Here is a 12,207-nt window from a genome sequence, read left to right as displayed (position 1 = left end):
GTCTTAATCCAGTTCTGAATATTTTTCCAATTTTGTTTGTAGGTCCTTCACATCTGGCTCTAAGGATTCTTATTTAAAGTTGAATTTGTGTATTTAACCTCTTTCGTAGTATCATAACTTGCATTATAAATAAGTTTGGAATGTTCAACCTGCTTTCTTTAAAGGTTGACTTGCAACAAAATTCACATTACAGTTATTTGGTATCAAAAGATTCACCATGTCTTACTCTGTTGTGTTGTGGGTGTCAAATATGTGATAATGTGATTACAAGCTCTTAAAAGCTCAAAAACGAAAAGCCGTCGTAGATTGGAATCTCTTTATTTCTCTGACGTAGTCATGAAATTTGGTTATTGTCTTGTCACATGATGTTCTCACGTGAATTGAAAAGCCAATAAAAAGCTCAATATAAAACTTATCGTAGCACTAGTTAATGACAAACACTTCGGGTTTTACCGAAGACCCCGTATCAAATATAGATGCTCGCTACTTTACAGTTTTGTTTCGCCATTATCTAATTGTCAAGTCGTAATCTGACCGTGTGACTCAATACTTCGCAAATAAATTTTGCAGCACTTTTCGATTATCACAGGTGACCAACAGGCTCGTCATGATTATCAGACAATGATATGTACTCTTTTGAGGTAAGGTTAAAAAATTAAACGAATTTGTATGGTAAGTTATGAGATATCAGTGCTAAAGGTGACAGCATTACAATGACGATAAAACAGACGAGTAAGAACAATAGAGTGGTTTTATTGAATGCGTGAAGTATATTTGTGAAAATATTTCTACGAATAAGGTTGCATGAAAGTGTAAACAGAAACCATCTACCACAACTACGTCACACTTGAGCCCTTTTGGAAAGAGAATCCAAACTACGGCGGTCTCTTGTGGCTCGATTTACTGTTCATTTTTGAGCTTTTAAGAGCTTGTAATCACATTCCCACATATTTTGCACCTACAACACAACAGAGTAAGACATGGTGAATCTTTTGATACCAGATAACTGTAATGGGAATTTAGTTGCAAGTCAACCTTTAAGACTCCCTTTGCTAAGAAGCTGTATGTCAGTAAATCATCAGAATCACCTGCTTGTCCGGTTTTTATTCTCTGTTCAATTACACCCCATGGATGCCGAAAAGGCAGTCTCCAGGATTTGGATAAAAGTACCACATTTCATCACAAGAATGAACCAGCAATTATCAACACATCTGTCCTACCAACTAGAAAAGTGGTATCTACCACTTCTTTTTTTCACGATTCACTAAACGTTCTGAAACTGTTTCATAAAGTTTTGTTTCGTAATTCAGCTGTAGTGCCCTGGAACTTGACTCAACTTTGAGTGGGTCATGTGACAATATAGCTCCTTTCACCCTGCAGTCTTTATAAATAAGGGAAGACTTATAAATCATAATAGCTACAAGGTATTTAGGCATATAATAATAAATTGAATCACCATTATATGAATGAGAATATATAAACATAGATGAATAGATATTTATATTATTTACACTTGTCAATGCCATTTAGAGCAAATTACACTATAATATATACATGTATATATATATATATATATATATAAAATTGTTTCCTCACCCCGGATACCCCGTATGGGTGGTAAATTCTGCTCTAACTCGGGTCTCCTACCAGAGACCTGGGAGTTTGAGCACTCGCCTCAAGATCTTAGCTGTTCCCAATAGCGCACTTTTCTGCAACTCACCTGAGTTGATTGCTGTTGGTATTTGGGCAAGCCACATTTTATGCGCCGGTGTTATTGCGCCCAGTGCCCCAATGACTACTGGGATTACAGTTGTTCTTACATTCCAGCATTTTTCAATTTCTTCTCCAAGAGGGAGATATTTCTCTACTTTTCTTTCTCTTTGCTGGCTATATTGTAGTCATTGGGTACTGCTATATCTATTATAGTAGCCCTCTTGTTCTCCTTGTCTACCACCACTATATCTGGTTGGTTTGCTAGGACATGCTTGTCAGTTTGGATGTAGAAGTCCCTGAGGATCTTAGCGCGGTCATTTTCATTGACCTTACCAGGAGCTTCCCACCGGTGTTGTGGTTTATTAAGGCCATACTCATACTCATATATATATATATATTCAAATGTATCCTACTTGAAACTAAAATCAGAGTGCTCAACATAGGATGGAGCAGTATAAATTGGAAAGTCAAATAGTTTACTTATCTTTCAGCTACTGACAGTTTCCTGCTGGCGCATTCTTCAGGCTGTAAGCTTACAGCCTGAAGAATGCGCCAGCAGGAAACTGACAGTAGCTGAAAGATAAGTAAACTATTTGACTTTCCAATTTATATATATATATATATATAAAACAAAAACAGAAGTAGTAAAGCACATGTAAATTACGTGAATTGAAAGAAAAAGCTCTTTTTGCATAACTAGTATATAACGTAAATTGGCAATGTGTTGGAGTCTGGTATAAGTTGTTGTGGTTTTGTAGGAAAGTAGGAATATAATAGATAATATAATAGGCAAGTTGGAGATACGATTTGAGTATATTTCAAATAGCAAATATCTAAAACCTCATTTAGCTTCTCAGCCTTAGGGGCGTATAGCTTTAGTTTTTTATGGGAACCTGTAGTGGCAAGTCTAGCTAGTGACATCAGCTTCTTCCCTTTTACATCACCGTAACTACTGAGGCGTGAACGATGATTAACCAATCAGGCTGGCAACTGAAGCTAGTCTAAGCGCTGATGCACACGTGATATGCATGTGTAAATATAGTGAGTAATAATCACGCTCGAAGCTCTCATTCCTAATCAGTTCACAAGCGGAACAATGGCAACAAGAAGCAGGTAGAGCGCCTACTAGTTTCAGATATGGAGTATCAGGCTTTTGAACAACTTACTGCCTTAATGAAAAGTGTGAGAAATAATTAAAACAACTTGCCATATTCATATTTACAGATATGAGGATATTGTACTACTACATGTAGATTGTATATGGTGGTAGCCTTGTTATATTTAGAGATATGAGTATATTGTACTACTACATGTAGATTGTATATGGTGGTAGCCTTGTTATATTTAGAGATATGAGGATATTGTACTACTACATGTAGATTGTATATGGTGGTAGCCTTGTTATATTTAGAGATATGAGGATATTGTACTACTACATGTAGATTGTATATGGTGGTAGCCTTGTTATATTTAGAGATATGAGGATATTGTACTACTACATGTAGATTGTATATGGTGGTAGCCTTGTTATATTTAGAGATATGAGGATATTGTACTACTACATGTAGATTGTATATGGTGGTAGCCTTGTTATATTTAGAGATATGAGGATATTGTACTACTACATGTAGATTGTATATGGTGGTAGCCTTGTTATATTTAGAGATATGAGGATATTGTACTACTACATGTAGATTGTATATGGTGGTAGCCTTGTTATATTTAGAGATATGAGGATATTGTACTACTACATGTAGATTGTATATGGTGGTAGCCTTGTTATATTTAGAGATATGAGGATATTGTACTACTACATGTAGATTGTATATGGTGGTAGCCTTGTTATATTTAGAGATATGAGTATATTGTACTACTGTACTGTATATGGTAGTAACCTTGTTATATTTAGAGATGTGAGTATATGATACTACTGTATTGTATATTGTAGTAACTTTGTTATATTTAGAGATATGAGTATATGGTACTACTGTATTGTATATTGTAGTAACCTTGTTATACGTATGTAGAGATATGAGTATATGGTACTACTGTACTGTATATGGTAGTAACCTTGTCATATTTAGAGATATGAGTATATGGTACTACAGTATTGTATATGGTAGTATTGGTGTCTCTCTTTTGTTGGGTTTGTTAGCCCACGCCACTATTCTCCTTACCCCTACTCTATTCTCCTTAGAATATGTCTCAGAAAACTTATCTGCATCTTTTCTTTTAGAAAGTCATGACTGTCTCCAAGCATGATGTCATCAATAAATCTACTGGTCCTTTTACAGCACAGCAGGTAGCCTTTACATGTATACACTGAAAGACCACAGCAAGCCCTACCTAAACTCCCTAGCATATATGTAGATGTCTATGGTTTTTGGAAGCAAACAAATGGTCATATTTAAGACTTTCTTTGTTAAGAAGCTGCCTGTCAGTAAATCGTAGTATCACCTGCTTGTCAGGTTCTTGCTCTCTGTTCAATTGCATTCCATAGATTTCAAAGGGCTGCTTCAAGGATTTTGATAAAAATACGACATTTTATTTCCTTTATCTACGACTAGGCATACCTTGTGAGAGAAAAAATTTGCTGGCTTGCTATTGACTCATTTGGCCATTAGACCAATTGAACTGCTAAAAGCTTATCACGTGTGAAGAAAACTGAGGTATGTCTATACTCTTTAGCTTAAATGGCAGTTTTACTGATGTCCATTTACCATTAAAACATGGTTCTCATTTAAGCCGCAAGCACCGGCGACAACACCGCAGGGCGGTGTTGTCAGCAGTAAAATGTGAACCTACGCGCCGAGTAGGTACCGCCGGTAGTTGCCGACGGTCGACGCAAGAGTTCAGCAGGGCTGTTAAACTTTTGCGAAGAGCTGCAGGCAAAACCTCCCCAAAATGCACTTTACAGGTGAAGGTCAGCACTTTCGAGACGGCATGACTAGCAGCCATTTTTATGGCGATCATCAGGGACGCAGCTTTATGTGAACATTGGCTGCCAAGCCTAGTGCCGCAAGTGTTTTACTACGCGAGATTGCCGCCGGGTCTTGCATTCCATACGGGAACCAGGTTCAACCATGATAGAAAGAGTGGAAATTTATCTTTAGAAAGAAATTGCAAAACAGAAAATGTTTCTCAACCCAAGCTAAAATGTATCAACCTGTTATAGCACTATTCTATAAAAATAGCTCTACGTCATTTTTGGGGCTCATTTAAATGTCATAATGGTTAGCTCTATGTACAGGCTTCCACAGATCTACTAGTTATCATACTCTAGAAAGTTCAATGTAACAACAATAATAGATGCATAATTTCTATGAAAACGATTGCACTTTTGCATTTTCTATTGAAAAGTTGTAAAAGCTATTAGTAATGTGTTGAAATCAGTGACCTATGGTTGATTATGACAAACAAGTTGTCAGATTTTAGATTCATTGAAACATTTGATGTAATACAGAACTTTGCGTATGTCACCCTCAAACAGATATGCATATATTTAGGTCACGAGGAAGTAAGGCTTTGTCTCCCCGCATTATCAAATGTCTCACTAGATAGTTATGTAAAGCCTGGTTCCCATATACGCCGCAAAGCACCGGCGACAGCACCGCAGGCTATCAGCGGTGAAATATGAACCTACGCGCCGGATACTGCCGAGTACTGCCGGTAGTTGCCGGCGGCAACTCAAAAGTTTAGTGCTGTTCAAATTTCGCGAAAAGCCGCATGCAAATCCTTCCCGAAATGCACTGTACAGGTGAAGGTCAGCATTATCGAAATGGCATGGCGAGCGAAAACTTGTTATGCGGTTATTAGCGGTGCAGCTTTATGTGAACATAAGTCGCCGAGCCTAGCCTCGCAAGCGTTTTGCTGCGCAAAATTACCAGCGGGGTCTCGCAATCGATATGGGAACCAGTCTTAAGAGATGGAATGCATCACAATGGTATTAGGGTTGCAACCATGACGAAAAAATCATAACTGCGCATTGATAATTACTCACTGCCCAGATGTAAAATGCGTTGCAATGGCAGCAAATTTTAGCCTGGATATCAGTGTAGTTGCATTAGCAGTGCAATAACGTTAGTAAGCATTTTACAGCCATGTAGTATAATCGCATTGTGTTCTTTTATACAAATATATACATTTGCATTTATATACTTATACTAGCTGTACTACCCGGCGTTGCCTGGGTAATAAAAAGGTCTTTGCACAGAAAATTTATTTGTATTTAACATATAACAACATTTGCCATTCTAATTTTCAAACTGCATATCCCGAGAAAAATGTTTGCGTAATTGAAATAAATTAAGAGAGAAAATAAAAACAACTGTGAAGGTTTTTAAACATGGTCAAACAACTCTACCTTTCAAACTTCATATCATGAAAAAAATGTTTTGTGCAGGTTAAATAAATTTTTAAAAAATAAAACAGCTATGAAAGTGTTTAAATATAAATTTGAAATAATTGGCAAGTAATTGCTAAATTAAGTCTGTTTTGCAATGATTACACTAAAAGATGATTTGGTAATGATACAGTTAATATGAACTGAGAAAACAAAATAAAAATTCTGAATATATGTTGAATTAATAATAACAATTCGTGCATAGAAGTGTGTGTGTATAAAAAAGGTTACTGTTACAGCATATAAGCTATCCATCAAAACTTTGAATACAACTATACTGGTACCTCTGGACGCTAGCACAAATGAAAAAATGGGGTATCAGACTGTCTTTGTCTGACCAAACAATGAGAGAATATAGAAGCCATTCCTACTCAAGATAATACAGTTGTCTGCGTGAAAAGTATTGACCTTCACCGCAATTTAGCAATTGAACCTTACGAAAAACCAGAAATAAAAGTTCACGAAAACGCGAAAAAGCATCGCGTTACATAGAGTTTGAAATAATACGTCATTTGGGTGTAAAAACGATAAAGGATGTAAACGTTATGTAGTAAAAGAGAAGAATTGCAAAAACTTACGTGGGCTCGTGGTTAAAGATCTGGATTGTAATACTGCAGTTGTTACAAATTGGTTGTCAAATATCATTGTGAGTTTAAGTCCAGTAGAATGTGAAATTTTAATTCCAAGATTTGAATAGCTATAGGTGGACATACCGAAGAGCTACAGAAAGCAGACGACAAACTTTGAAAAATATATATATATATAGATATATGTACATTTCCAACCTTGAAGAGTTCGATCCGTGTACATATGACTCGCACAGGGCTCACTACCTGCCATGAGGTTAAAAATGACTGTTTTAAACTTTTAGGCCATGGAACTTGGCGCGGCTGACGAGTACACTTGTGATGTGTGTTTATTTTGATGATATCATATCATTGAGAAGATAATAGACCGAAGTGTCTGTGACTAGTGTCATATTAGCTCAGCATAAGGTTTGCATAAACATTACTGAAGCATGGCATAAGCGTAATAAGCGCGGCAAAAGCATAGCATACGCCTAACATAAACATGGCATAAGCAGAGCATAAGCATACGCCTAACATAAACATGGCATAGGCGTTGCAGGGACTAAAGTAGCGCCTAAAGAAATGGAATTAAAGCATACATATCTAGAAACATGTTTGCCAAACAAACCAAAATATTGTTCTGTGCCAGAATTTCCTCATCAGATATTAGCTAGACAACTGAATGAGTTTGTGGGGCATGTGACCAAGCATTTTGTTAGCTGGCCATGTTTCTTATAATCAAAGAAATAGTAATCAATACACATGTAGCTAAGGATAAGTACGTGTAGATGAGGATATGTGTATATTTACAGCTCTATAGACTACAAGGGCAGTTCACAGGAGGAAGTGATAGGGTAAAAGTCATCTCTGACTTGAGCGCTGCCAGGGTGAGCATGTTCTATGGAATATCATAAGTCAGGTTAACTGATAACTGCCAACTGTTCCATGTTAGGTCATCAACTACCGGCTTTGTTAAAAATTTGTTTGACCTACTTTTTTTGCAAAACAACTAAATAAAATGCCTCAACTTTTTGCTGCTGTAATTAAAGATGCATGCGAAGCTTTAAAATCTTGTGTCAAGGTCATCCTTTGAATAATAGACAGCATTAGATGTGAGATTACGAGGAGCTACAGAGTTAATGTATTAGTCCTTCTAACTTTGCTGGCCTAGAGAATAAACTAAAAACTTTGTCATGATTTCTCGTAAGTTGAAGTTTGTGCTGGAAACTAGCAAATCATCATACCGAGGTACATCAGTCTCGTTATAGTCAAACCTCGACGTTTGAAGTTACTCCATTCCGGTGTTTGCTTCCTATATCGAAATGTTTGCATGTTGGAGTAAATATTCTTATAAACGTATATTTTCTTTTGTTTCATTTGTTCCAGAGTCTAAAAACTATAATAAACACTTAAATAAGTTACATATGGTGTAAAAATAATCCCACAACCAAATGAGCGGATGCGAAGTTTGGGAGTTTTTATAATAAATGCGTGTGCACACAACTTACGAAAATTATTCATCAACAATGAGACGAACCCTTGTATTAAAATTTCATCAACAAATTTAACCATCGTTTTGTAGATTAGTTAAAGTATAATAACGATACAAAGTACATTTAGGCCTATTTAAATATGCTACCAAGTTTTTGTAAATTATCAAAATTCTCTAAAAACTTACCCATCTGATCGGATTATACACAAATAGACAGATTTATTAGGATGAAAAGCGTCACAAAACACTTGAAAAGCTTGGTTTAATAAAAGTTAAGACCGGAAATTGAAACGGCGGGCGACAGAGAATAGAACCATTAAGTCGTGCGCATTTCGCGAAAAAATAACGTGCACATTTCACCAGTCTATGGCATTGTCGACGGTTTCTGTCACTAACGTAGGAGTACTGAAATCGTTTCATCTTTGCCGATTTCAAAGTATCTGACTTTTTAGAAACAATCGAGTACTTTGGTATTCCAATGATATACAGACGTTTATATAATGACGTTTTGAAATGTAAACAAAATTGTGCATTGGTTTTATACTATTACTATTAGAGTTGCCCCGATTTCAATATCGGAATCGGTATCGGTGCCGATATGGGTGTTAAGTATCTGAATCGGTATCAGCCGATCTTTTCTTAAAAAATCGGAAACTTCAGATACTTTTTGCAGTTCAACTATTTAGCAGAAAACCGTATTTTAGCCTGCTGCACTAATCAAAAATCATCAGCTGCAAAGTTCCTTACTTTCACCTAATGAATTCCAAGCCTGTCACACAATCTATTTCATGTCTATAGCCTGATAAACGTCAACACAGCTGAGGAATCTTTTGGCTTTAGACAGGACGTAATCAACAAGTGCGGTATTTCCCAATTACAGCGATATGATTTATTGCAGCCAATCACGAACAAGAGACCAATGATGGAAACAAGAATGCGTGCGTGCGGTGTAACATTTCTATGTACTAGCATTACGAAAGTAATTTGAGCAGTCCATGCATAAAGTTATTTACGTATCTCTCTTGATCCTGATGATATGATGTATCGTTTGCATCGCATAAAATAACCTGAGTGGCTTATCGGTATTTAGCCTGTCCTCCATCATCTGTTGCAAGTGAATCCTTCTTCAGTACGACTGGCTATATCGCTAGTGATGGAAGATAAGGACGTAACACTGAGATAATTGAATCACTAACGGTAATTTAGATAAACGTTTATTTGCTCTAAACTTGTACCGGTGCATCAGTTCGTTCAGCAGTAGAAGACAGACTTCATTATCACAGAGAAAGATGTACCACTAACAGTAACTACCATTATTAATAGCAGATTACAAGAAACATGGACTGTTTTGTTACTAGATGCACGGTATGTCAGTATGTGAATTTAATATACATGTATATCTTTTTCCATAAATACAAACAAATAAATGCATCAATATTTATATTTTCTTTGCATTATATTTGTGTAATAAAATTAACAATTATCTATGCAACACAAAAGATCTGAATCGGTATCTGAATCGGATTATTTTTCAATAAGAATCGGTATATCGGATCGGTATCTGAATCGGCTGGTGAAGTTAGAATCGGGGCATCTCTAATTACTATACTAATAATATTGGTTATTCTAATAATATCAGTGCATTTTACTTCTAATATTGGCCAATATTGCATTTCTCTTATTGCTGGGGGAGAGATATAAACATATAATCTTTTCTTTTCATTATTGCTGTTTGTTGTATATAATAACACCTACACCCAGTACATTACAGCTACCATTGCAGTTATCCTATTGCACTGCAGTGCCATTTGACTGCTAATATTGCATTTCTCAACCAGCAGTACCCTTTCTTTTTTCCAATATCACTTTGGTCGTGGGCTGTATGACAGGGAATTTCTAGTGTATTATATGAAAATATGAAAAAACTAAATGTAGAAGTCTAAATTTCATGCAAAATCTAAAGTGTTAAGACAATGATGTTACCTTGGAGACCCCTGAACACCAGAGGAGGCTCGGCATTCTGTATATTTGGTGTTATAGTGTGGAGGACTGGACAAACACTAGCCATATTCTTGGTTTTAGACAACGATATTCCTTGTGATGGCTTTAGGTGTGCTTCCTTTATCTAGTTATGTAATACTCTTGTGTGTACTTCTTCAGACCCTGTTATGTAATACTGTGTTTCTGGGCCTGCTTCACAGGCCTGCCAGCATACTCCTATATATTATTATCTAGGCCTGCCTCACAGGCCTGCCACAACACATTTGGTGTTACATAATTATTATGTAAGTGGGCGGAGTAAAACCGTATATAAGGAGAAGGCACAGGCCAACTCATTGGGATTTTTCTTGTGAATTCGATGCGGTTAACACTGTATTGCACATGTGCTTATATATATATTAAATAGACTACATTTATTCTTACGAACTGACTACGTTTGATGCCTGCCTGGTTGGCTTAGTAAGGATCCTTCTGCCGGAACTGATCTGGCTTCAAGTACGAACTGCTTTGGGAGACACCTAAGGAAGGCTAGGGGTTGGCTGCGTTACGACCGGACCTGATCAGAAATGCGATAGCATTGGAGATCAGGCCCTCCAGTAAGCTAGCCGGGACCTAGACTAGCCAAGATAGGGTCTCAGAGAGCAGGCCGTGTTAGCATTCCAAGTGAGCCTGAACTGAGGGCAACCAGCCGCGGCCTGACCAGACCACTAGGTGTGCCAGGCAGGCCGACGAGGGGAAGGCCCAGTGTTCAGACTGCACCACCTTGTTAGGAAAGTAAAGCTGGCTCAGCTACCGGGGCCAGACCTTTACAATACTATCTCTACTTGAAATTACAGTAGCTTAAATTAATTTCCCTTAGGCTATATATTTCATTATTTTTGTATTCTATTATTAGTGTTGCTATCTTTTTTACTGTTAGTTAACCAGTGCAATGTTTGAGAAGTTTTGTATATCATATGTTAAAATTACTTTGTACCATGCAAAACTTTTTCCAAATTTTACGTGTGTAAAAGTGATTATAAATGCTAGTGGAGGTTTGACTCTACCAGTATTGCAGCTGATCTGATAGTGTCCCATTATAACAAATACAGTGGAGCCTCGGTTCTTAAACATAATCCGTTCCAGGTGGTTGTTCAAAAGCCGAGTTGTTCTAGATCTGAAACAATTATTCCCATTAGAATTAATATGTGTAAATTTTAATCTGTCCAAGCCGAGAAAACAACTTTAGTAAAGTATTTTTTAAACATTTTACACCGCTAGAAATTCCCCTGCCATACAGCCCACGACCAAAGTGATATTGGAAAAAAGAAAGGGTACTGATGGTTGAGAAATGCAATATTAGCAGTCAAATGGCACTGCAGTGCAATAGGATAACTGCAATGGTAGCTGTAATGTACTGGGTGTTATTATATACAACAAACAGCAATAATGGAAGGAAAAGATTATATGTTTATATCTTTCCCCCGCAATAGGAGAAATGCAATATTAGAAGTAAATGCACTGATATTATTAGAATAACCAATATTATTAATATAGTAATACAGTAATAATAGAAAACCAATGCACAATTTTGTTTACATTTCAAAACATCATAGCTAACAATATCAAGAAGTTGTGATATTTATATAGATTTTTAAAAAATCTATTTAACAAAACTATTTAGAAGAAATAATAACAGTAACATATTACCCAACATCGGTCACTAAATACTTCAATCTTGTAAATTCGAGTGCTTATTCTTATAATTAAATCTTATAAAATCGAATAATTATTCTTGTAATTAAATATTGTAGTAATCTCATAAAAGTCCTTAAAAAAATATCATCGTCATTTCCTTTACTTTCACTGCTTTGGACATCAGCTGGAATACCAAAGTACTTATAAGTGTCCAAAATGTCAAGTACTTTAAAATCGGCAATAAAGAAACAAACTTTTCAGTACTTCTACGCTAATTACAGAAACCTTCGGCAATTAGACCATGCTATAGACCGGTCAAATGTGCACGTTTTTTTGTGTGAAATGCACACGAC

The 12,207-nt window shown here is 36.4% G+C and overlaps 1 protein-coding gene across 3 annotated transcripts in view; it reads left to right on the top strand.

Moving 5' to 3' along the window:
* Positions 1-2,762: 2,762 nt before the first annotated feature.
* The window catches only part of LOC137389943 (trithorax group protein osa-like), a 28,039-nt gene continuing 18,594 nt past the window's right edge, over positions 2,763-12,207 (top strand). For 2 of the 3 annotated variants that reach the window (XM_068076139.1, XM_068076138.1), the window contains exons 1-3: positions 2,803-2,895; positions 3,950-4,015; positions 7,497-7,571. In XM_068076139.1, the coding sequence (XP_067932240.1) occupies positions 2,851-2,895; positions 3,950-4,015; positions 7,497-7,571 (186 nt within the window). In that variant the 5' untranslated portion in view covers positions 2,803-2,850. Of the gene's footprint in view, positions 2,896-3,949; positions 4,016-7,496; positions 7,572-12,207 lie in introns of all 3 variants that reach the window. The other variant, XM_068076140.1, reaches the window with a different exon arrangement.

This window comes from Watersipora subatra, chromosome 3 (assembly GCF_963576615.1).
Source record: "Watersipora subatra chromosome 3, tzWatSuba1.1, whole genome shotgun sequence".
NCBI lineage: Eukaryota > Metazoa > Bryozoa > Gymnolaemata > Cheilostomatida > Watersiporidae > Watersipora > Watersipora subatra.
The sequence above is the reverse complement of the archived record's forward strand: the minus strand, read 5'-3'. Positions and strand labels throughout refer to the sequence as shown.